A 26,072-nucleotide genomic window follows, 5' to 3' on the forward strand; every position below is an offset into this window, starting at 1 on the left:
TAACCCAGAAATGACTGCCAAAACTTGGCAATGTTAAAAATACACATTTATTACTCCACGTAGGCAATGGCTTCTTGCAGTGTCTGCAGAAACACAAATTTGTTGTCCTAACTAAAACGCTCCGTGACATGGCAGTATTGCTGTGCAATAAATTACAGAAAGATCTCAACATAAAATACAGAGGTATACTTTACCTATCCAGTTTACATGGAGATACTTTAAAAATACTCCCTACCAAGGCATCAGGGTTTCAGCACTGTCCAACCTCGAGTTCGTGTTACCTCATTCATGTTACTCCTATTCTCTTCTCGCCAAGGTGCAGAGTGATGAAGAATTGGCAGCAAAAGACCCATCCGGACCTGACCTGGCATTGCTTTCTACCCAAAATTCCCAGCAAAGCCTGTGGAACTCAATGGAAACGCTTGAAAATATGCAATTCTGCAAAAGTCCCAAATACAACAGCAATAAGAAAAGAATCTTATGGCGAGAATTCAAGGAGAATAATTCATAGGTGATGGAGACGTCTCACAGCGGATAACGGCACTCCCTGTATAAATCTGTCATACAAAAGATACACGTATTTAAATAGGTATATACAGAACGTTAGTGCGGAGATGTAAAGCAGCGCCGCACCGACTCCTGCAGGCTCTGCGTTGGGGTCTGGGCACGGCAGCGCCTCGAGCTTCCCCGTGAGCTCTGCTCACAGCAGCACCGCCCCAGGCGCCACAGAGAGGATGGACAGAAGGGCTCAGGGCTTTGGCGGTGCAGCCATCACAGCCCCTGTGCTGAGCACAGCCCCACAGCCCAGCACAGCTGCGCTCCCGGCCATGACAACGTGGGACTGACGCACTATTGCTGTGCTTCCTTCTCACAATTACTCTTTGCTTTCAGTTCCATCTCCTGCGTCTGTGCATACATAAATGGGCAGCAATAGAACGTGCTCTGCAGTGGGCAAAACACACATCCACGCACGGCCGGAATCGAGTACCCGGGTGATGCTGTACTCACAGTGACCTGACCACACAGTGCTCCCGAAGTCTGCCACGTCACCTGTCCTCGTGAGCAAGGAGCAGAAGCAGAAGGCACCGGGGCAGACACACACAGTCCGCAGTCTGTCCTCCCCACGTGTGTGCCTCCCACCTCACCCTGCTGGGCACTGCCTGAGGCCACTGCAGGCACTGCGTGACGTGCAGGGGGAAAAGGGACGGTCAGTGGGACAGGGCTGGGGAGCGCCGTGGAAAAGGCAGGCGTGTGGGCACAGCGGTGCGAGCAGGGCTGCAGGCAGTGCTCAGATGGGCCGCCCCACGGGGCTGTGAGCAGAGCTACCCCCACCCATCACTGCACGCCCGGTGCTGAGGTCTGTCCGTGCACCTCGAGCCTCTGCTGCCCCTTCATGAACGTGTGGCTCTGCACAAACAGTCACTTACTGATCTCCACATAAAACTGTGGAAAATAAACGTCTACTGTCATCTTCCATATGAAATAACTGCACACGGTGAAGCCGTTCTGTTTCATCCGCAGAAACTCAAAACGCAGCAGCGTTTGTCCTAAAGGAGTCTGCATCTGTTAAAACCTCTTCTATGCATTTTTGTGTTACGAATACAGAACGGGGACGCAAACCCCGCCACCTCCTCAGCAGCTGCCAGCAAACACGTGTCGCTACCTTTAGGGTGAACGCCACTGAGATCAATCTGTGCATCACTACGGTTTCGTGTAGCGGCAGAACCCACAGCCCATGTTTAACAACAGTAACCAAAAGCCACGAGGCAGCAGATTGAGCAGCCGACAGAGTGAAGGCCTCTGAAAGCAGGAGAAAGGCAACCCCCACTGAGGAGATAAAAACAGGTTTCGGTAAATTATGTACAGCACTTCTACTTTACACTGAAAATAAAGGAAACGGAAGGGTAAGTTAAGACACTGCCCTCCTTCCATGGCCAAGCAGTACTGGAAGGTCACGAACGGCTTCCAAAGAAACCTGAACCTGTGACAAAATGCATCCCCCAAACCCGGGCACGCAGAGCCCAAACGGTCCCATGTGCCGCACGGCTCCTGCCGCTCACAGCAGCTACGTGAAGGAAGCAAGTATCTGAAATACACTTTACATATTGATCACGTATTTCACCATTCCCCAGCCCCAGAAGAGCGCAAAAAAGTTATTTACCCCAAGTCAGGAAAGACACTGGCAGTGGTGAGGGGACAACAGTGTGCCTACGCCATCCCTGAGCTGCAGGGCCATCCCTGAGCTGCAGGGCCATCCCTGAGCTGCAGGGCCATCCCCGCTCCCAGCTGTGGCTGCAGCAGAAGCAGCCCCAACTCACAGTGGGAGCGCTCGGCCCCACGCAGCCTTCGCTTGCAGCAGTGCCTCACACAGTGTGAGCCACCCATGCAGCCTTCCTCCTGCTGGCTTCCCATGTCGGAGATGTAACTTCCCATGCTGCCATCGCATTGTATTAAAACCAGATCGGCAATCTGACATTAAAAAAGCACAAGTAATGAAATAGGTCTCCTTCCTCCGACAAGTTGCATAGCGAGTATCCTTACCCACGGCAGCACCTCAGTGTGTGGAACTGGTGCCTGTGTAAATCCAGAGCTCAGCTCTGCGACAACTGTTTTGCTACAACGCTGTGGGACGAGCTGCTGTGCCGGGTGCTGCGGGCGCTGCCGGTGGCACTCAGTGCAACCCAGGGCAGGCGGGAGTGTGCGGCAGCAGGGCGGCCTCAGCTTAGCTGCTGCCCGCCGAGGAGCACACGGAGCTGCACATGGTCAGGTTGGAGGTCTCGGCCTCAGCCTCTGTCTCGGCCTCAGCGGTGGTCTCAGGGGCAGACACGGACTCGCTCGTCTGCTCCTGGCTCTTCTTCAGCCTGCGTGGGGCAGAGGAGCACATCACACAGCCACCCACGTCAGCGTGAGCCCCTGGCTGCCCCGGCACCCCCATAGCACCCCACGGCAGGCCTGGGTAAGGTAAAGCAGGGGGGCTTCAGACTGGTGGCACCTCCAGCACACGGTGACACCCTTACGTGGGTGGAAGCGGCAGCAGAACACAGCACCATGTTCCCAGGTGCCCCACCACAGTGTGTGGGCTTCGGTGCTCCAGAGCCTGTGGGCACAGCAACGCACCCACCCACACCACACGCAGCCCCAGCACAGGGCTGACTGCTGTTCTGCTTCCAAACGCAGCACGGCCCCTTTGTGCGCTTGGACGTGGCACAGCAGCACTGAACTGCAGCACTCCTCCCGTATGCTTGTGACACGCAGAGAAAACGCGTCCATGCTCCCAAGGCAACATTCTCCACGAGGGGGAGCTGAGGTGGTGACAGCCGGGGGCAGAGGGGGCGCAGGGGAGCCGAGGCGCTGCCACACACGCAGGTCAGACCCCAGCCGGCTCTCTGCCGCAATCCCCCTGCAAGCTGCTCCAGGTCCTCAGGCTCCGGCACCAATACTGGGGAAAAGCCAGGAAAAGAACATTTTTTCTTTCCCCAAAACAGCCCCCACTTACTTCTCTCTGTTAAAGATGACAAAATCTTGCTGGATAGCTTCAAGGCATTCTTGGAGATAGTCATTTTCCTGTTAAAGAACAGAAAAGAACCACACGTGTGAAGAGTCCCATTTGCACGTCTGCTTCCTACAGCACTGCCCTGCCCCACCCTATGTGCAGCACACAGCAGCCACCAGAAAGTGCAGCCTCAGCAGATGAAGGAAACAGCACAACTGATTGCCTCCTGGCTTTTCCTGGTGGCATGGTTCACCCGTGGCGTGCAGAGACCCTGCAGCCAGGGCTGGGCTGCCACCCCACGCTGCCCTGTGCAGTGAGGATGCCAGCTGAGGGTTGTGGCAGACACAACAGAAGCCCTGAGCTCTCCTGGCCACAAACCCTCTCCCAGAGGCATTTTCAAGCCTGCTCGTTCTGTTCTCTCCCTCCCAGTGCCCGGCAGAGCCGTGAGGTCGCAGTGACACCAGGCCATGCACCCAAACACAGAACGGGCACAGTGGGTGCTTCTGTGTGGCCATCACAGCCCTCAGACAAACCACGATACCACAGGCCTCATCCTCAGCTGCCGGGCAATGAGACAGTGCTTCTCACAAGGGCCACGAGCAGCTGCATGGTTTGCTGGTTTTACCCTTGATCATTGTGCCCACACCTCTACCTGTCATTTCACTTCCCTGAGCACAGATTAATGTGAAAGGGCTCTATCACACTTAGGTAGAGGAACACTTGGCTGTCATAGAATCACTGAGGTTGGAAAAGACCCACGGGATCACCCAGCCCAACCATCCACCCATCACCAATAGTTCTCACTAGACCATGTCCATCAACACAACGTCCAAACGCTCCTTGAACACTTCCAGGGTCGGTGACCCCACCACCTCTCTGGGCAGCCCATTGCAGTGCCTGACTGCCCTTTCAGAGCAGTACTATTTCCTAACATAAAGTCAGGAAGACTCCATTTGGCAAACACTTCCACCACACTGTATCTGCACGGGAAGCACCACCACAGTAACGCTGCCCCCACGGCCGGTGGCATCCCAGCCCCTGCCCAGCAGCACTCACGGACTGCGAGCTGTCCTTGCTGTTGTCCCGCGATTTGTTCTTCGCCAGCCTCTTCTTCTTCTTGTGCAGAGGCCGGGACTCCAGGATCATCTCCTCCAGCTCGAAGGTGGGGTCGCAGTGCAGGCGGCCCTTCTGCAGACACACGGACACACGCGGTCATCCCTCCGCAGGGAGCGCTCCAAGCCCCGGGCGGGGGCGGTGGGCGGGCCGTGGTACTCACGTTGGGGACGAAGCCCGGCTCCAGGCGCTTCTGGCAGACATCGCCCCAGGGCACGGCAGACAGATATGCTGACGTCTGGATGTCAGCCAGGCAGGAGAAGCGGTGCTCGGGGTTCACCGTCAGCAGCTGCGGGACAACAGCACCGCTGTGAGCAAGGAGAGACGGAGCCGAGAGCCCCGGCCCTGCGAACGCACCCGGGCAGTGCCGCATCCCTTCTGCATGGGGGCGCGCGGAACGCCGCAGCGCAGCACGGATCGAGGCACCGGGGGCCGTGTCGGCCTTCCCGCAGCACACGAAGCCCGAAGGCCGCCCCTCTCGGTGCCCCTCCGCCCCCCCGGCGCTCCCCGCAGCTGCCAGCAGGGGGCGATGTGAGCCCGCCCAGCGCCGCCCCGCACCGCCCGCCCGGCTCCGGGCAGTCGGGTCACACAGCTGTCAGAACGGGGCATGCCCTTCTTACGGCACACCCATCAGTCACTTTTCTGAGTTTTCAAGCAAACGACAGCTGAAAACCAACCTCCACAGCGCATCGACAGCTCTCCAGCTGCGGCGGTAACACGAAAGCAACGCACGCACATGAAGCCCCTCTCAGTAACTGCCCCTGAACCACTCCTCAGCAGGGGCAGCGCAGACCCCTCCGCTCCCCCTGTCGTCCCAGCACCCCCATGGCACGAGGACCTTACCCTTGGGTGCTGAAAGGACGCAGCCTCAGCCCAGGCAAGAACCTGATCACTACACCAAGAAACAGCCTTTTCATTAGCTAGCAAACAACGCACCTTATCCCTGTTGGCAGCAGGGAGTTGGAGCTCAGTGACTTTCAAGGTCCCTTCCAACCTAAAACACTGTATGATTCCACACTTACAGAAGGAAAATCCGCAGCAGAAGATTAATCTGTGCTTAAGCTGAGCAGAAGAGCCATGAATAAGAAGCCCAGTTTCAGTTTCACACTACTAACATGCTGAAACATGTCCAGTCACACCTGTGTGCACCACAGCTACTGCCCAGCCCAGAGCACAGCAGCTGTGGTGTCCCTGCTCATCACAGGGGAGTTGCACTACATGGTCTTCAGAGGTCCCTTCCAACTCGAAGGACTCTGACTCTAAGAGCCCTCACCTTTCGTAGCAGAGCAACCATCTCCTTTGACCACGTGGATGAGTACTGAACGCTGACGGTGCTGAACAGCTGCACCAGGGACTCCACCGGGTTGTTGGAGTGGATGTCATACGGCCTCTGGGGAAAGCACAGAAGGGTGAGCAGGAATTCACTTTCCTCCCTGCAGCCCATCAAGGAGCCACGCTCTCAGGCCTCCGGCTCCAAAGCCTACCCAGCCACGGAGGAGTTCGTAAGCCATGATTCCCAGCGACCACCAATCCACCTCGAAGGAGTAACCCGTGCCGCCGCTCAGGAAGGAATGGAAAATCTCCGGAGCTGGACAGACAGAGCAGAGCCACAGCAGGTTATCCCTGCTGTCAATTGGTTTCTGCTACAATCACCCACATCACACAAGTCCACGCGTAAGCGCAGTTAACGCCACCAGTGGGGCCTTCAGGACAAGCCAGCAGCACAGCTGGTCTCACAGGGCAATGGGCAGCAAGCAGGGACAGCGAGACATGGGGACACTGGGCACAGGGACAGGGAACTGAGGGACAGGGACTGAGGGGATGCTGGGAACACCGGAGGGACAGGCAGCACTCCGATGGCGACGCAGCCATCGTGGAGCTCCCCTCCTGAGCCAGCTAAGCTCTGCTGAATGGCCTGGGTGCGTGCATTAATGGGCAAAATCCATTCAGTGCTTTTGTGACAGGCAGGAATTAGAAGACCGCATGCAGCGAGCATTCCTGGAAGGTAAACCACAGACATAACAACCTGCTATTGCTTCTTACCCATGTATGGCTTTGTTCCAGCTAGCGCAGTTGCTCTTTCACCGTCCCTAATTATTGTTGCAATATTAAAATCTGTTAAGTGTGCGTGACCTTAAACAAAGACAGATGTTAGGAAGGAATTACTCGCAGCACAGACCCCCACGGCGCAGAGTAAAGGTGTGCTTAAGCTTTTGCTCCCATGCAGCAGAACCTCCCCAGCCCCCCGCTGGGCCCCAGGGCTCCTGCAGCCCTCTGAGCACCCCGCGCCTGCCTGATGCGAAGTGCTACCTCGCTGTGCTTCTGCATTTTGAATCACATATGAAGCTTCAATTTTTGCATGGAGGCCAATTAAATATCCAACTTATTCCACCCTACCCGGCCATTCCTGTTCTTCGTTTGTGGTGCATTGCAGGATTCTGAGTTTTGAACCTGGGACACATCCAGTTTTAAATGCCAAATTCTTTACTGCTTGGAAAACTCAGGCTGTTTTTCACCAGTGAATACAAACACTATAACACATCCAGGGGCCTTGGATGGGGCAGAACCTTTTCAAATCTCACCAGATGAATGCAGATACAGATCATGTCCAATACCACGTGCAGTCTGAGGCACTGGCATTCGTCCTTCGTGCCCTGTGATATTTTCTAACCAACTCCCATGCAAGTGCAAGCCCTGGTCTTGGTAAGCCTTTACCTAAAACTTGGAGGGTTTGGAGCCTGCTGTCCTGAGAAAGCGAGCCTTCATTTTCTGATATTTATTACTGGAGGGCTGACTGTATGGGATCTCATATGTGAGCTGTCCCATATAGATCACTGAGAGCCAACCAACGGTGCATTGATAATCCCACCAACAGAAGCTCCCGTGAAGGTTTCCAGGCTTGCTTCACCTGGCTCAGCCCTGTTCTCTGCTCACAGGTAGCCTGGTGCATGTGTTTCTCACACATAACACATAACAAGACACACAGAATCCACGACTGCAAGGAATCTGTAGCAGGTGGACAAAGCGAGACAGAGAGTTCCTACCTTGCTCATCCAGGAGAATGTTGTCTGGTTTTACGTCTCTGCAAAGAGAAGCAAAGTTACAGCAAGCTGAAATCTCAGTCAGAGGACAGATTAACTGCTACAAAAAAGCCGCAACCTTTCTATCTGCCAAAAAATAGACAGATAAAACCCCGAAATATCCTCATATGGAACAAGTCCCCTCAGACAGATTACAAGCATGCTTCTCCTGGGAAAAAATGTGGGAGCATCTGACTTTTTCAGGCATCGTGTCCGTGCAATCAGTACTCCAGGTGTCAGCCCACCCTGGGAAGCTCTCCATCAGCCCAGTGCCAGCCCAAGGACTGCACTTTGGGCCCCTGAGAGGAGAAAGGTCCACACGCTGCAGCACCGTGGGCACGGTCTGTGTGCCACACACTGCCCAGCACCCTGCCCACAGCCCAGCCGGACCCACAGCCCGCCCCAAAGCCAGACAGCAGCCCCACGGCCCTGCAGCTCCCACAGCTGCACGCCCACCTGGGCTTCACGGCGCAGCGCAGCCTATGGAATGCTCTCACTTCCAGCGCCTCAGAGCAGTACCTGTGAATGATGTGCTGGCTGCGCAGGTAGTCCAGTGCCAGGGCCATCTCACAGAGGTACAGCCTGACCGTCTCCTCCGTGAACTGCACGTTCTGCTGCAGGTGGTAGCGCAGGTCCCCGCCGAGCAGCAGGTCCACCACCATGAACATGTCCTCCTCGTCCTGGAAGGAGTACCTGCAGGGAGGGGCTGTCAGCAGTGCCCGCAGACTGAGGGCAGAAATGGTTCCTCGTGACTGCACAGCACCTCTGGAAACCTGCCAGCATCCCCACCGCGAGCATATGTTGGCCTCGGTGTTTGCATCCCTTTAATTAAGTGGGCACCATTCACGATGCCGTTCTGCTTTTGCTGTCCTAAGCAGCACTTCCACGGTGAGGCGGCTGCCCCCATTAACTCCTGCTGCCTTCTGAGCACCACCATCCTTCACCAAAACCCCACAGAATGCCACAGAACCACTCAGCAAGCAACCCCTGCAGCAAGGTACGGGGCTGGGGCTTTGGGGCTGCCCTTCCAGCACCAGAAAACCACAGAGCAAATACGGGTGTTTCAGCTCCCACCCTAATGCCTGGAGGCACACTGCTCCCTGCTTCAAACGTCCCATAACAAAGGTCCCATAACAACCTTCCCATACCAAAGGTCCCATAACAAACCACAGAAGCATAGAATGGTTTGAGTTGGAAGGGACCATCAAAGGCCATCCGGTCCAGCTCCCCTGCACTGAGCAGGGACACCCACAGCTCCTTCTGGTGCTCAGAGCCCCCTCCAGCCTGCTGTCCCACAACGCTCATCCCGTACCGAACTCCCCGCTGTCAGCTCCCTGGCACACAGCCCGCGGGGCTTTGCTCGCAGTCACGCAACACAGCCATACCTAAAATATCCCTGCATATCCTGAAAATGAATTAGAAAACGCAAGTGCTAATTTAACCATAAAAACAGAGAAATAGGTTTGTATTTACGGTAGAGTAAAACGCCTCTCTATTTGCAGAGGATCCCGGAGGAGAGTGACAGCAGTGAGGATACACTACAAAATAACATCCCATTGTTATATTTGGCTACAGCGTTTCTAAGGAGAGAGCGTGTGGGGTTGTGTAATGCTCGTGAATCACACGCTTCTCATCCTGAATGTGTGCTTATTCCAAATGAAGGAGCTGGGAAAATCCACCTGAGCATGTCTGCTCAAAGATTTTATTATCTGCTGGAAATGTGTTTGCCATTGCTCAAATGCTCAACAGCCTCCAGGGTGGAAATGCTGCCCACAGGACCTGGTTACGCTCCCTGGACCCACTGCAGCCGCCGCCTCTACCGAGTGCTGTGCTGTCCTCTGAAGGCACAGAGCATGCACAGCACTGAGCAGCCCCAGCACAGCATCAGTAACCGCAGCCACGTACACATCAGCAATAGGAGACCACCCTCCTTCCTCCTTCTCAGCCTGTCACCTCTGCTCTGTGGGGCCACAGGTGGTTCCCTCACCTTGCATAAACGCACTCTTCTTGGCTGCTAGATCCTGCAGCAAACCTTCTATACGTAGGCTATACCTTCAGATATAATGCACCACTTTTAAAATTTGGAAATGAATTTATGTTGTGCAAGATTCAGTGGAACATATGAGCTCTAAAGGGACACACTGCACTCAGCAGCAAACTGCTGCAGAGTTCTGCTTTGCCATCAGCTGCTCTGCAGCCAAAGGCCACATGTGGTGATCTGCAGAGATCACAGCACATCTTTTACAGAAACAGATCACTGAAAACAGCCGCATTCCAAAGCGCTCAGTACCAACTCAGGGCCTAATTAAGCACACCAGCTCTCCTCAGATCAGGCTGGAAGCTAACAACACGTGTTCATCCGTAACAGTCACGCTGCACACGTGGCACACCAACACTGCAGCTCAACTGGAGAGCACCTCAGCATGCAGCAGCACGTGCAAGGAGGCTCCGAAGGAGAGCCAATGCAACGGGCTTGATGAAACGAGACAGACTGCTGGAAAATGCTTGGTGATGGCACACTTGGATAAGGGCAGAAGCCACTCACCAGAGGTTCACCAGGAACACGTGCTCAATCTCCTGCAGGATCTCCAGCTCCCGGAACACGTTGCGGACCTCGTCCCTCTCGATGCACTGCTGCTTGTTCATGTACTTCATGGCGTACATCTTCTCGGTGTCTCTCTTCTGCACAATACACACCTGCAGCAAAAGGGAAAAAGAACAGATGTAGCAAAACGTTCCCCTCCCTCATCTGCTGCTTGATATGTGAGACCAGCTCTGCGGGATGGGAAGCTCACACACACCGGGTGTACGCTCCCAGCAGATTGAGTTTAACCTATTTCAGATACGGCCGTACTCAGAAAGGTCAAACAATCCATTCTGCTTTAGCTGAAAGCGATTAAAATGTAAATGGGTTAAAAATGAGGAAAGCAGCAAGCACTGTGCCCGGCACGGGGCCACACGGGGTGCCAGCTCCGTGTCCCCGCACAGCACAGAGCTGCCAAGCACAGAGTGGGGCTCACGGCACTCCCAGAGCATCCTCAGTGCTGCTCCCGTGTCTCTGCCTGACGACGACACTAATTATCAAGGTAGCTATTCTGAAATGAACTAGTGAGCATCCTACAGCTGTATCATTACATCCGTCCTCTCCTCATTCCCAGACTGCGGTGCGCTGTGTGCGCTGCCTTTGAAAAAGAAGTCCGGCACTTTGCTCCTACAGCCTTCACTGAAACACCACAGCAACACCCAACCAAAGGTGACCTCCGGCTGCTGGAGCCACAGCACCCACTGCCCCTCACGGCATCCAACAGATCCCACAGTGCCCACAGCATCCCATGGATCCCACAGCATCTAACAGGTCCTGCAGCATCCCACAGCATCCCTGGATGGAGCAAATGTCATGGGGAGACCTGAGCTCTTCCACACTTCCAAAATGCTCCCATTAATAACAATTTGCAAGCACTAATGGCACATAATATAATATCATTGAGGACACGTTACAGCAGAATATGACAGAATAATAGGTGGTTATCGTTAGCCTGCTACAAACATCCTAATTAGCAATACGATGAAATTACAAGGGTTATTTTGCAGTTGCCATTGCAATGACTGCATGAGCAGAGAACCACAGATGTACACAGCTCTGTGCCGAGGGCACGCTCCGGGCTGGCTCCTGCTGGGGGGCAGCAGGGATCTGGCCCTGCCTGGGGACACCAGCAGCTGCATGGGGACACAGCACAGACACACGGCACAGACATGGGCTGAAACCCGCTGCCTGCAGCCTGAATGGGAGCAGTGAGCTGCCTGCTGCGATGCACAGCACCTGCACGATCCAACTGCTGCCTCGAGCAGACGTTAATGAGCCAAGGGAAAGAAACTGCACTTTGTAACTTCCTTCAGCAGAAAAGACCTAACGGTGTCCCCCCAGGACATGGCATCGCTACACGCAGACACCAAACAATGTTATTTTCTGATTTGTTTCATGTTAAGGCTAGAAACACATTAATTTCTAAATCTTCGTTGTGTGTTCTCGTTTAGATTTTGACTTTCAGCAACCTTCCACGTACTGCCTTTCACTTTCTGTCATTTGCTCTCTGTTTCCCTGCAGGAAAAATGGACATCTAGCATAACAAATGAGAACACCATGACAGGTTCTCTCACTGTGTAACAGCAAGTGGTGATCTGAAACAGAAGAGCATCACCTACATGCAAAGTAACCCCACTTTCAAGTACCATACAAACTTTTCATCTGTTTTGTGGGGAAGAAAAAAACCCATGAGAGTCAACAGGAACGTTCCTCCTCTCACCAGGCAGTGCTGCTCCAGTGCAGCTACACAGGGGCACAGCACAGCTTTGTGCTGGTGCAGCTCCACACCCCCATGCAGCCCTGCAGTGCTGTGCAGCTCTGTGCACCCTGCTGTCCCTGCCCTGCTGTCACCCAACACAACACAAGGACCGGTGCTGGTCCTGCCCTTGCCATGCACGTCGTTTAGGTCCTCCGTGACCAGCAGGAACCCTCCCTGAAAGTGCCTGTGACTGCAGGGGTACAGCCCATGCACTGACAGGTGAGTGCCCAGCACACATCTTTACCTCTCCGCTCTGCCCCCGTGGAGGCAGGGAACATCTACAGGGTAACAGGCCTGAGTAGTTTTAAAATCAATCTGGATCCATTTTTCAGGCAGATCTACAAAGTGAAGCAACACAAGAAAGCAAAAGAAGAGACGACCGTGTCCTCGTGCTGCACAACGTGGTCCCTCATTGCACAAAGGAAATTTTCAGTGGTTAAATACAGCCGTCAGGAAAAATTATATGTAATGCTGCCAGATCTGCGCTGCAGAAGGCAGGCATCAGCTGGCAGTATATTGCTCAAGACGTGGCACATAAAAGATTTAATAGACTCCCAGATACCCTGAGCATTCAGCTGCCGCCAAATGCTTCGTATACAGCTGCCTTTGCTTTTATTGCATTAAAGGCACAAAGGGGCTGGAACTTGCATTTGCTATTCAGGACATGAGATGTGCATTTAACATCTCCCACTTCGACCTCACTTTATGGGGCCACATACGATCACTGGAGCCAAAGTCCGCCTTCATCTGAACCCAGACAGGCTGGGTCTGCCCCCAGCAGCTGAGCTGCAGCAGGCACTCACAGCACAGGGTCACTGACCCAGGTGGTACATCAGAAACAAAAAAAAAAGAGAGGAAAACTGACTCTTGGCTTAAGGTAGCCATCAAAGCACACAGCACATGAATGTGTCTAAATGTGCAGATGTTTGTAAAGGCATCAGAGCCCTCTGGGCCTTCTCAACACGAGGCCAACGATGCCCATCACTGCTGCCCTCCGCCCCTCCCCCCAGGAGGGCTGTGCTGCTCCCTGCACCGCTGCCATGCTGCTCTGTTACCTCAGCACATCCCTGCAGCCTCCATTGCCACAGCATTTCACCCTCTGCTGAGCTGACAGCAAATCCATGTGCTTAAAACAAGAGACCCTCAGAAGAGCACAGTCACTGCAGCCAGCACTGCTGCTGTGAGCCCCAGGGACCGCGGGGGCTGCTGTAACTCCATGGCGTGCTGCTCCCTGCATTGCCCATTGAGCTGCTGCTGCCAACGGTGACTTCTGTTCCCCACCTACCCATGGTGTAAGCTGGAATGGAACCACAGCACAGTCACTGGGGGCCTTTGGTGCCCGGGGGACACAAGATAAGACACAAGGGCAGCCTGGGGAACACAGAGTCACGCAGGCTGCAGAAGGAACCTGATACACACAGCGGTGACACCGGCTGATCCAAGGGAAAGGAGCGGGGGGAGCTGAGCAGCCCCATGGGCACACTGACCTGGGGAGGTGCTGCTCAGGGTGGGCTCGTCGGGCTGGAGGGGCTGAGACGTGGCTGGGTTGGGTGTTGCCACGATACTGTCTGGTCCTGAATGCAAACAGACTTGAAAACAACCAAAAGCCCTCATTGCTTTCATTATGCAGCTTATTTATCTGGAACTTGGTTCTGGGAACAGCTTTGACAATAGTGTCTCTGGCAGTGTTTTACCCAACCATTATCTCCAGCACACAAAGCCCCATTTAAAAGAATGGGACACCTGCAGCTGTGATCCCAGAGGCCATCTGCACAGCAACCTCCTGCTCTGTGCAGTGCTGACAGCACTCCTCTCACTGCACAGTGACACCACCATCCCACAGCCCAGAGCTGTAGGCAGCGTGGGGAGCACAGCCATGCCCTGGGTGGGCTCAAACAGAGCCACAGCTCACTGCTGCTGCTGCACTCATGTCTGGCCCCAGTGGGACCCAGTGCTCACAGAAGGGACGCGTGGCACAAACAGCTCCTCCTGCTGCACTCGGATGCTGTCTGCAAACCCCCCTGTTTTCAGGCCGGCCTGCAGCAGGAGAGCTGTGCAGCCCAACACGGCACCGGGCAGCCCTCGTGCTGCTGACAGCTTCAGCCAGCTGGGGCTGTGTTACAGCCACGTTCCAGCAGCAGCAGCAGTGTGTTCATAACAGCCTCCTCTTCAGAGCCAAAGGTCAAAATCAGAACACGTCTACTCGGGTATAGGAGCAATTAAAAGGCATGAAGTTGCAGTGAATGGAAAAAGCCCACGATCCCCAGAGACGTGCTGTAAGCACCAGCCAGCAGTTTGACATGTCTGCTCTCACGTCCTCACCCCAAGAGCTCGTTTTAATTTCGATTCCAAACACCACATTTTACTCCAAAGATCCTTTTCACAGAGCCTTATGATTGTGCTCTTTCCCTGCTGAAAGTTATGCTTTATCACCAGATGGATGAAGGACCGGTGTGCCAGAACCCCATAAATCATTAAGAGCCCTTTAATTCAGTACCGCTGTTTGCTCCAGCCAGGCTGCAGCGGTAGCTGATCAAACTTTTATTCACAGCAAGCCTGCCGCTGCTGTCAGGTCATGTCAGCACTCCCATGGAAAATCCCTCCCCCAGTCGCTTCTGATAGAGATGAAAACCTCGTCTGACCTAAAACAAAAGGCACTGTGCACAACAGGGGCTCAGTGTGCCTGCCCTGCACTGCCGGCTTCAGGCTGGGGCCCGAAGAACGTGGCTGTGTTCTTACCTTGTGCAAGGCTGCAGAAGTGGTGCACAGCAGCTGGGAGCAGGGCCAGCCCTCCGTGCGCCAGGGAAGGGAACTCAAAGCCAGGAAAGCTGGGCGAGTGCTCAAAGCTGGCCTTGCACAATTATTTTCTTTCCAAATGGATCTCATTCCTGTATTGCACTGACATAAATCACATCTGATCTAACACAGCCAGCACATAAAAACACCTCAGGAAAAGCTCTCCTGGCCGGCTCCTGCATTGAGCAAATCAGGAGTGGAGGCTTTCCATCTGCAGCTACCACGGGATGTCACCCAGCTTCCCCGTAAGGCTTCATGGAGGGGCAATGCAGACGTTACCCACAAGCCATGACTCCGGCGATTAAAAGCAATTTTAGATGGCTCCAATGAGGCACTTCCTTTTCACATTACGCTGAGGAAATGACATGCAGTCAGATGTTACGCAGATGTCCCTATAATCGAGTTTGGGGTATGGGTGATTATCTGCTCACAGCCTCTGCACGCCCTGAGGGACGTGAACCCAAACATATGAGGAAAAGCTAAGGACATGACAGCACGGAAACCAAGGAATTGGAAAAGAAAAAGCTGCACTTGCTTTCCACTTGCTTTTTGTTTTTTTTACCCACCTCTCCCCTCCTGCACACCAGCTCTGTGGTTTCATTGATAGAAATCACTGACAGACATCCCAAAACGTGGTGCCTTTACTGAACATTACAGCAGCACACAGGCAGCCTCTGCTCACAGCCTCGAACATAAACCCTTGGTGCAGCACGGTCCTGCAGGTGCTTCCCTGGGAATCTCAGAGCAGATGGGAGCTGTGCTCTCCACTGCCGTGACGGGAGGGGCACACTGGGGAGCTGTGCTTTGGAGCCATGCTTCAGAAACCTGACAGGCTCCAGAGTTTCGTACAGCTCTCACTGTGCTCATCTCCATGCTGGGATTTGCTGGTTTACCCCAGGACGGAGTAACCCATGGATTTCTGTGGGGATCAGGGCTCCCACATGTACCTCCAGTCTGCAAGCCTGCTCTGAGTAACACATGAGAAGTACGTCCTCATGTTGTCGATGTGCATTTTGAGTCCAGCTTTATATTTGGAACCATCTTTCTTTATGGCCATAATGAGATCTGTGATGGTTTATATGCCAGTCAAAGAGGCAGACAGGATGATTTTTTTTAGTTACATATCTGATAAAACCTGGGAGCAGACAGAAATCTAATTACTTCCAGTGAAGAATGGAGGGCTTTATTTAATCTCTGAACATAAATTAATGCCGAAGCTACTCCTGATCCCGAGGCAAAAACACTCCCTGTGCTGTCTGGAGAGCCCTCCCCACGCACCTTGCAGAGACACGGCCAGGCAGCAGCACTGGGAGCACTGTGCCCACAGGCTGTGCCCGCAGCACCGCGCTGTGCCAGGGCAGCACACACGGGCTGAGCCTCCCAGGCAGGCAGGCAGCAGTGCTCGTGCTCCAAGTGCGGACCTTTCAGGAGGCAGTTAACAAGACGTGCAGCCAGGCGCTCAGCGTGGCGTTGGCAGGAGCTCACTGCATTGTGCTGATGAGTTTATCACCGAATTCTTACAGAGACCTGCCCTGGTAGGCATCTCCCCTCACAGCTCCTCTGTGCTGGAAGGCAGAGCAGCGGGCATGTGGGATCGCACGTAGCTGCTCGAGCTGCCATGCTGCAGATGCTGGCATCTACAATGCCAGCAAACTGTGAGAGATTCCCAACAGGAGGTGGGCAAAGCTCACCTCGGTCCATTAAAACCAGCCAACATGCCACTGCTATATGAAAACCTCCCAGACTTTGACACTGGGTGTCAGGTCTGCCAACTGGTAGACAGAAATCAGAGCACGTGCGAACAAGTGCTGCCTGACGGCAAATAGCTCCACATGCACACTGCGTGCTGCTCCGAGCAGTAATTATTCCATCAATTGCAGGTCTGGAGCCAGCAATTTGGCAGGACAGGCGTTTGGGCAGGTTATAGCCCCATCTGTTCAGAGCCGCTTTACTCTATGGCATTAAAATCCCCAGTACCTCTGCCTTGTGAAAAAGGAACAGCCCAAACCCAGAGCTCGCAGGACCCGACCAGACACAGCACCTATCTGCTGCAGCTTCCCTTAGGCACTTAGTGGAGTTTTTTTAATTAGCAGAGCTTTTAGGCTTTCACTAATTAATCCTGCCAAGTTATTCACCTTCCCTGGGTGCCCATGGCCACGCACATCCCCTGAGCTGCCTGCTGAGCACCCCGCACAGCCCTGCTGGCAGCAGCACAGAGCCCTGCTGTGCACCCCGGGCTGCAGCACCGCACAGCAGCTCTGCCAGCACCAGCTCACAGATCAGCAGTGCTGAGCACTGAGCTCCCAATGTCTTCTTAATGGCACCCAGCAAGCCTGCAGCTGCTGAGAATGGGCTGGGTGCTCTCTGGTCCTCAGCACGGGCTGTTAAACTGCACAATTTGCTGCAGATGTTTTATAGAAATTTGGGGTACTTTTAAAAATACTTTTTAGATCAAAAGTAGTACCATAACACAATAGTTCTATTGCCAATCTGGGAGGGAATGGAGGGAGGGATTCTTGGTGGATCCTGTATGCAAACAGTACCTGAAGTGGTGGGGAAAGCGATGCTCACCTTCCTGTGATTTCATGTGCATACAGTACAGATGTATACTGAAGAAGGTAAAAATCCTGACCAGGCAGAAAAAAAATCCCTCACCAGAACTGTGCTGTGTCAGCAACAATAAAACAAAATACAGAACATTAGAAAAGTACACTCACAGTTAGGAAAGCCAGAGCACAGCTTAGGTCTTGGTCCAGAGAAAGAAATCTCATGTCTGTGTGGAAATGGATATCTGATGGATGTCTGCCTATCTTCTCTCCACCACCGCTCTCCAGTACAACCCAGTTTCACAGCTCTGGGCAACACAGCAAAAAAAGCATCTTTACTTTTCCAGTTTCTGCTCCACAACAGTGAAGTGGGACCTCTTACAGCATCACTGCTGCTGTGAGCTGGAACGGACAGCACAGGGACAAGGACCCACCAGCCCTGCAGTGCAGAAACACAGAAGGCACTCAGAAGCTGACGGTCCCCAAACACGTTCTCCTTCAGTGCATCTCCAGACCCAGCTGCATGGGTCCCCTGGAAGCCAGGAAAACCACTGCCAAATTCTTAAAAGACTGGAAAATAGACAGGAGAACTGGAGAAATGAAAGCATACCAGGGGGGAAAATGCCTTCTGGGGAGTGCAGCCTGTGAGAAGCTCCTGCCCTGGGGCACAGCTCCTGCTGGACCTCCTGCTGCACCCCCTGCCCTGCGCTGCAGAGCTCTGACTGCGGCAGCGTTACCTACAATCTGTCATCACAAGGGCAGCTCCTATGTTAACTTTCTCATGTTACACTTCACTGCTGACACAGGGAGAATCCCAGTCGCTGTCACTGGCTGGTGGGCAGACCCCATGCTCACCACAGTGGAAACAGAACGGAACTGTCCCCACTGCAGCTTCTCTATGTCTGCACCATTACCCTGAGAAGCAGATCAGCTTCTAAGCGGTGCACACACTCACACAGGAGGCTCTGAATGTCAGACTGCTCTGAGCTCTGACCGACCCACCACGAGGAACACAGCACCAAAGCAGGAAGCAAGCCTTGCTCCACAGCCACTGCTGCAGTACGGCGCTGCCTAGGATAGCAAAGAAAGGACACCCCGTAATCCTCAGGGTGAACACCGACAATGTTTATTTTAATGAGCTACTATAAAAGTGATAAGGGAATATCTGCTGTATCATGCTAACACATTCACCATTTCCTAAGAGCAGCAGTACTGTTAAGTACTGCTTATGACACAGAGTGGTTCATAAGTGGATTGTCCAACCACCGACATGGCAGAACACCCAAAACCCATAAGCTGCTGCTCCTCAGGACTTGCGGATGACCTGGACATCCAATTTAGCTTCAACTTAATTGTTGCCACATCCTGCATCTGACGCTGAAACATCCCATGCTCTCGGCACAATTAACGGGCATGTGGGAGTGTGCTGCACGATGGCTTGTCAGCACACACAGGAGATCCAAATGCTCACCGTATTTAAGCCAATGAGAGATTTATAATTAACATGAGTAAAGCAGAGCACTGTTGGTTTTTTTTTTTTTTCCACTTTAAAACAAGACCATTTGAAGTTGGCCACGTTAAATAGCAGCCTGCATGCAGCTTAGATTGGAGCTTAGAATTGGAGGGGCAGAAGATGTTATTAGAATTTACTCCTGAGAGAACTCCCAGGCAGGAGCCAGAATTTAACCAGGGATAGTTATTACAGCACCAACACACGCAGAGATGGAGCTGGCATGCTGCAGCCACCACGAGGGCCGTGCTGCTGGGAACTGCACACCCCATGAGCAGCCCCAGCTGTGACACACAGCTGCTTCAGCATCAGGAACACGGCTGCTGCACACAGCCCTGACTCAGGCTTTCCCATAGAGGAGCTCTGCTATGAGCTGCAATACAGTGCAGGCTCATGCTGCTAGGGATCAAGTCTGCTGGCCTAGCTCATGGCCTCATGAATTAAACATCTGTAGAGAAGATGAGGATATGTGGCTTTTTCATACTTGCTCCCATTGACTTGGAACTGTTGGCCACTTTCACAGCTGTCCTGAAGGTACAGCAGCTCCTCTCAGCTCTGTGAAGAGCAACGAGACAACGCAGAACACTGACCGAGGAGGAGAGGAGGGCTCCATCAGTAATTAACCCATACTATTAGGCACCAGGGCATTTTCATCAGTTCCACATACCAAGTCAGGGCTCACTGCTTTGTCTCAATACAGACAGGCTTTGTTCTGGCAGCAAGATGCTCAATCCTCCCCAGTGCTGCAGCACTTCAGTGAGAAACGACAACAGAAGAAAGTGACAAAACTGCAGGAGAGGCATAAGCAGGAACCTTCCCCAGCAATTGCAAGCCCAACACTTAGCATGCCTACCGAGTGCTGGGGAGTGAACCGAATGAAAGCATCCCAGGGGTTACTCTGCACCCACCAAGGAGACAGATGAGCTCATGCACAAACCAGCCTCAGCTGTGCACGACCTGTGGTACATTGCCCAGCTGCCAGAGCCCAGAAAGCAGCATCAGTGCAGCACACTCTGCCTCTGCCCTTCATTGCCCTGGGATGGGAAGCAAAGAGGAAGGTGTGGGAGCAGACATGCACTTGTGAACAAGCAGAGGGAGTCACGAGTACTGCCCCAGAAGAGTCATCCTCACCTCATTAAGAGGCTTCAGCAAAATAGATAGGACACTTCCCTGAGACATGATGTAATTAACCAGTGGACAAATGGGAGTGAGCTCAGGGTCAAACCCTACCTGAGAACAGGCACAGTGTCTGAGTACCATGATTTACAACCAGCATCACATTTCCCCCAAGCAAGCAGCAAACAGAACTCGGGTGCAGAGTCAGCTCTTGGCACCTGCAGCTCACACAGCTCGGCCAGGGACACACAGCTGCACAGCACCAGCCCTCCCATAAAGGTCATGGTGGCACATCCACCTGCTGAGCCACTGCAACACGGCCCTCGTGCCCGGCACAGCACAGCACAGCCTGATGGGCACCACAGGGCCGGCACACAGCGCTGACCCAGCGCCTGCGGGGCACACAGCCTGGTGCAACCACAGCCCAGTGCAACCACAGCCTGGTGCAACCACAGCCTGGTGCAGCCACGGCCTGCTGCCTGTCCTGTGCAGGCAGAGAAATAAAAGGGCCAAATCTGCAGTGCTTCAGAACCAAAGGATTATGTTTTTAGTTTTTCTTTCAGAGAAAGAAAATTCAACATTTGTAAAGCTGTGAAATAAAATACAAAGGATAAAGTTTGCGTTGATATCAAAGAGGTATTCAGTTGAGAACAGACTCTAAGGGAACGTTGCTGACGGTGTACCTACGGGATGGGCACGTGTGACCTTCAGAAGGCAGATGAGAGCTTCTGAGGTGCAGCCCTGGGCTGTGTGAGCCCCCATGGAGCAGTGGCAGCACACGGCTGTGCAGAGCTGCACTGGGGATGGGCGGCACAGCAGGGAAATATTGCTCTGCCTGTAACACCAGCACACCCCTGGACTTCCTTCTCCCCATCTGTAGGCTGCTCAGCTTCACGAGTCTTCATTCCAGCACTGAGCAGGTCAGACGCAGTGGGAAAGCAGTGTGAAAGCAGTGCCAAAGCAGGTGGGCAGGGGGAGGGCTGAGCCTCGGGCAGTGGCCCCGCGGTGTGACCGCACCTCAGACCTCGTGCTCCCATCGCAGCTCCTCCCAGCAGGATCCCGATCCAACCCCCGACTTCAACAGCAGACAAAGATGGATACGTTTTTATGTCTCCACAGCAGTGAAAATAATGGATTTCCCATAACCCCAGCTCTTTAATCCTTGGCAAAAAAGAAAGAAGCAGCAGCTGATTCAGAGCACGTATGGAAGCTCAGATAAAAGGAAACCTTGGGGAGAATAATCTGCCGTTCTGCCTCCTGGCTCAGACTGAAAAGACTTAACCCAGGAAAGGTCAGCTTCTCAAAGGGAGATGTCGAGGCACCTACCATGCAACTAATGCCTCCAAGGCTTCCAAGCCTCACGGCGCCTCTTGAGAAGCCGCCCAGCACTCAGGCTGAGCTTCCCATCAGCACAGCAGCTCATAACCTGCACCCAGTGCTGGAAATGGCCAAGGAAGTCGCCCAAGGAGGCTGTGGATGCCCCATCCCTGGAGGCATTCCAGGCCAGGCTGGATGTGGCTCTGGGCAGCCTGGTCTGGTGGTTGGTGACCCTGCACACAGCAGGGGGTTGGAACTGATGAGCACTGTGGTCCTTTGCAACCCAGGCCATTCTATGGTTCTGTGAAATCCCTTCCAGGCTACAGCTCCTCCAGTCACTGCCCAGTGAAACTGCAGCAGCCTGCCTGCGTGAGAAGTAGGGCTGTGCTATGGGACAGACACAGCACTCCTATTAAACAACTCTAGGTTAAACAATACGATCTCTGATATGCATGATATATTGGTAATTTGAGCAAGGACTTGAGCACGACCTTCAGTTGATTACTAGTATCTGAATGATGTAAATTGTAGGATACAAAAAGGGGGCGTTTTCTGCAGGCAGCTTAGCTGGGGTCCCTCCAATCTCTGCAAAGGTGATCTCTGAGCTCCCTTCGGCTTCCCTGCAGATTGCAAGCAACAGCTCTCAGATAGGTAGTTCCTCATTTTCCATCATTAAATGTGAGTTTTAAATGACTTTGCAAATGTAAAAAGCTTTTCTCGGTATCAAAGGAAATTTATCATATTGACATAATTATCCAGCAAGATGACAGATGAATCATTTCAGCATTTTGTTGAAATGATGTACAGTTCTGATGGCTGAAAGACTGCGACGTTGTAAACTTTGCCTTTCTTTAACATAAACAGAAACCGAAGCTGCCGTGATGTTCTCTTCGAAGCCAGGGAGGCCCTGCCCTGAGACACACACACCTCTCCTCCTTTTTCCTCTCTCAGTACACGTGGTTCTCCAGCACACGCGGTGCTGCTGCACACCAGAATCAACCCCTTCTCTCCAGAAAATGCACATCTGGAAGGCAGAGTCTCCTCAGGTGACCTCAAAGGAAGCGTTAGCTGCTATTTTTTAGTACGGGTTTGGTTTAGGCTTTTTGTCTTAGGCAACAAGCAGGAGTCATAACAGTGACACTTCCTGCTGCTGTCAGTAGCACCTGCTGTCTGCCGTACCCCTGCAGCACTACTCGAAGGAAGGACCTGAGCTCCTATTAAATCATTCTCCACTGTCCCACCTAACCTCAGCAATCCGACATAGTTCTCCTTTCAGCTTTTGCCTCCTTGCTCAAGAGTTATGAATGCAAATGTGGGCGACTGTTTAAAACCCACCCTCTCCCCACCTTGCGCTGCACTCGGCATAACACTTTCATTAGCCCTCCTCCCGTGGGATTCACAACCAAGGCAGGTGGGGATCTGTGTGGGCAGACTCTGCCCCGAGCACGCCAGAACGATGCAATAGATACCTCCATTAACTGAGGCTGCGACGAAACATCTTCATTAGCAAGCAGTACTAACAACAGCGCTGCTGCTCACAGCGTCTGCTCTCCCAGCTCCAAGCAGGGCTGGACGGCACCTCACCAGGACTGTGGCTGCACTTTGTACTTCTGCTGGTTCTCGAGCCTGGCCATCAAGACTCAACAGATTTCAAGTATTTTAAAGGAAGTTTTGAGCAATTGGTAAAAATATGGGCTCTCTGCCAAAACACATCTCATAGACCTCCTGAGCAGCCGCTGCCTGAATGGGTTCCAGGCACCCAGGCTCAGGGCAGGACGGGCTGCTCGTGTGTGCACTGCCCGTGGTATGCACTGCCGTGCAGAGCAGCCAGGAGCAGCACAGCCCATCTCCTGCGCCCCCACCCTCACTGATCAGAGCAACACAGGGAGAAGCCAGCCCAGATGACCAGACCAGAAGGTAATGAGGGGATAAAGATTCCTTCTGATCATTCAGCTTGTGTTCAAGCTTATTTCAGCAGTGCAGGGAGATATGAAGGCACCTGCACTGACCTCTAAGTTAGTTTGTGCTATTTTACAAGTTTAATATTCCATGTTTTGCCCATCTTCAAAGGTGCATTTCCTTGCCCCAGTGCAACTCAATCCCAGCACAAATCCCACAGCACATAACCATTGTATGAGATGATTATGACAACCAAACTCAGCAATTGTCAGGAACCACAACCAGGGTTATTGCTCCCATGGCTCCTGTCCAGCCTGCTGTGTGCAGGTGTCTCACCTAAAGAGAAGGGCACAGCTACTGCTGGGACACAGTAAAATGCAGGTGACAAAATAACTGTGCAACAGTAACAGCACAATGAAGTCTCATACTGCATACTGAGCTTTCAGCTTCCTCTGCAAATAAACAGTGTAAAACGCTGTGATAAAGGCAGCAAACACAGAAACAGAGCCAGTGAAATAGGGAACGAGAAAGGAATAGAAAACAGCAAATCAAACTAATTGACTTCCCGAGCTCCCCAGCTCTTTGATCATCCTCTCCCACCTTCTCCCACATACTTGGCAGGAAAAACCTTATTTAACAATAAAGAAATCCACAACAACTCTGAGGCAGAGTCCATCTCCGGGTGGGAGAGCTGCCCGAGGCTGCACAGAGCCCTTCTGACCGCGCCGTGGCAGCCCTGCCAGCCCCCAGCACTGCTTCCAGCTCCTCCTGCCCTCCTGCCTGCTCTCACTAACAACGAACCCCCTCAGGAAACAGAAAACACAACCAATACTTGCCATGAAATGGTCAGAATTGTGCAGCAGTGTAAAATACAGCAGTTTCACCAAGATGCCAAGAGTTACAGCAATGCCTCACGGCAGCAGAGAATTTTCCTGAAGGCATTTTTCCTGTGCTTACTTAGCAGCCACCATCCCACACCAAAAATAATTAATTTCAGCAACAGTAGTGTTTCAGTAAGCTGTAAGTACCCAACAGCAATTACCCGATGACGCGCTGGAGGAACATCAGAGCTGAGTGTCCAAGCCTACCTTGCCAAAGCTTCCCTTCCCAATCGCCCGGAGAATCTGGAAGTGGTCAAAGGTCACTACAAGATAAAGAAAAAAGAATTTAGATTTGTAAATGCTTTCCTGCAAAGAGCTTGTACTGAAAAAGAAGGTGGGGAGACAAGCGAAGAGCATTGGTGGAGCTGTACAGAAAATCACCGCCCTGCCCCACACGGGAGATGCAGAACTGTGCTCGCTGTTCCTTCCGTGCTCTGTTTTTACCTGCTTGAAGTTGCTAACAAACACCCTGGGACAGTTTGCTAAGCAAACCCGTGGCAACGTGGGGGAGTCCCACAGAAGCGCCACAAATGAGTGTGAGCTCAGAGAGGAGGACAGGGCCAGGACAGCGCAGTCAGCGCAGAGCCAGCTCTCACTCCCCTCCCTCCCCCTGCTCCCCACGTTCCTCCTGTGCACATTCAGTTGGTGCTTTGTTTGTGCTTTCCAAAGGACAATTAGCAGATGGGCACTGACTTCCACTCTTCTCATGTGCAAACCCACCTGCACCAGATCCACTTGTTCCACAGCCACAGCAAGGAGCCGCCACAGGAGAGGACAAGGCGGACATAACCCTTCAGCTACTGCCTTTGTCAGCAATTTGCAAACAAACCACTTCCTCTAACCCGCTGCTGTGATCTAATCTAATACTGGTCTTAAATCAGTAAAAAATGCCTATTTGTACCAACAGTGAGGCAACTCCCAGTGCAACTGCAACTGCAGAGCCTTGCAGGCAAACGAAGGAAGAAATACTGCCACAAAAGCCCATGCAACAGGCACAGCACCAGTCCCGTGCACAAACTGCCTCCTCATTCCCCGATCCCTGCATCCCCCCATCTCAGTGACCCGGCCCTGCCATCCCACCCACCTCCCTGTCAGACCCTGCCCTGGTGAAGGAGCCTCCGCCCCACCGCCTCCCCCTCCAGGAGCACTGCAGGGTGGGACAGGGAGGCAGCAGCTGTGGGCTGTGGGACTTCCAGCGGGAACGACACACGGATGGGAAGGGCGCACTGAGCAGAGAGAGCAAAAATCGCACAGGAAGAGTGGGAGCAAAGAATTCACCATAAATATTCTGAGTCCCACTCCCATACCTCCAGTAAATGCACATCTGCCATCTCTGAGGATGAATCAAAAGCCCACACATGCCCGCAGAGTTCCTATTATCCTTTTCTGCTCGGCTTATCTCCAAAATATTGTTATTGTCACTTCTGTGGGACATTTTCTGCAGAAGAACTCTGACAATTTTGCCAAATGAAATGGAAAACAGCATGCTGGCCAGCTGCCTACACAGCCCCCCGCCGGCAGCTCCACCGGGGGCAGCGTGGGAGGCACAGAGCAGTGGGGCTGCCCTGTCCTTCCCACAGCCCCCAGCACATAGAAGCCATCTCCCCACCTCTGCCGCCCCTCAGCAACGAGCAGCTGCCCCAGCAGGGCTCAGTGGTGCTGGCTCAGAAGCCGTGCGATGCGGGTAGGGGCACGGGGACAGCCGGGGGCAGAACGGGGGCTGCTCATTGCAGGACCATTGCCTGGGGCAGGAGCAGCCACGCAGCACCGTACTGAGGCTCTCCTAGCACCCCAACCACAGGCACTGCGGCAAGCAACACACAGCCAGGCCACCACCTGCTAGTGTACCAGTGCTGAAATCCAGCCTCCTAGCACGCAGTGCTGAAGCACCGTGGGCAGCAGATCCCACACACAAGCAAATCCACAAATTGAACCAGGAAATACTCAGAGGAAACCCGAGTGCAGCAGTCGTGCACCA

General features: G+C 53.3%; 1 protein-coding gene across 4 annotated transcripts in view; it reads right to left on the bottom strand.

The window, feature by feature from the left end:
- Positions 1–24: 24 nt before the first annotated feature.
- Positions 25–26,072, bottom strand: part of STK32C (serine/threonine kinase 32C) — a 54,788-nt gene continuing 28,740 nt past the window's right edge. Inside the window, exons 2-12 of one of the 4 annotated variants that reach the window (XM_015289018.4) lie at positions 24,302–24,357; positions 10,232–10,383; positions 8,206–8,379; positions 7,651–7,688; positions 6,650–6,739; positions 6,091–6,194; positions 5,880–5,996; positions 4,770–4,895; positions 4,550–4,681; positions 3,497–3,564; positions 25–2,861 (exon numbers count right to left, since the gene is read on the bottom strand). In XM_015289018.4, the coding sequence (XP_015144504.2) occupies positions 2,723–2,861; positions 3,497–3,564; positions 4,550–4,681; positions 4,770–4,895; positions 5,880–5,996; positions 6,091–6,194; positions 6,650–6,739; positions 7,651–7,688; positions 8,206–8,379; positions 10,232–10,383; positions 24,302–24,357 (1,196 nt within the window). In that variant the 3' untranslated portion in view covers positions 25–2,722. Of the gene's footprint in view, positions 2,862–3,496; positions 3,565–4,549; positions 4,682–4,769; positions 4,896–5,879; positions 5,997–6,090; positions 6,195–6,649; positions 6,740–7,650; positions 7,689–8,205; positions 8,380–10,231; positions 10,384–14,768; positions 15,117–24,301; positions 24,531–26,072 lie in introns of those variants that run through there. The other 3 variants (XM_046943190.1, XM_040702832.2, XM_015289019.4) reach the window with 3 other exon arrangements.

This window comes from Gallus gallus, chromosome 6, assembly GCF_016699485.2.
Source record: "Gallus gallus isolate bGalGal1 chromosome 6, bGalGal1.mat.broiler.GRCg7b, whole genome shotgun sequence".
Lineage (NCBI taxonomy): Eukaryota > Metazoa > Chordata > Aves > Galliformes > Phasianidae > Gallus > Gallus gallus.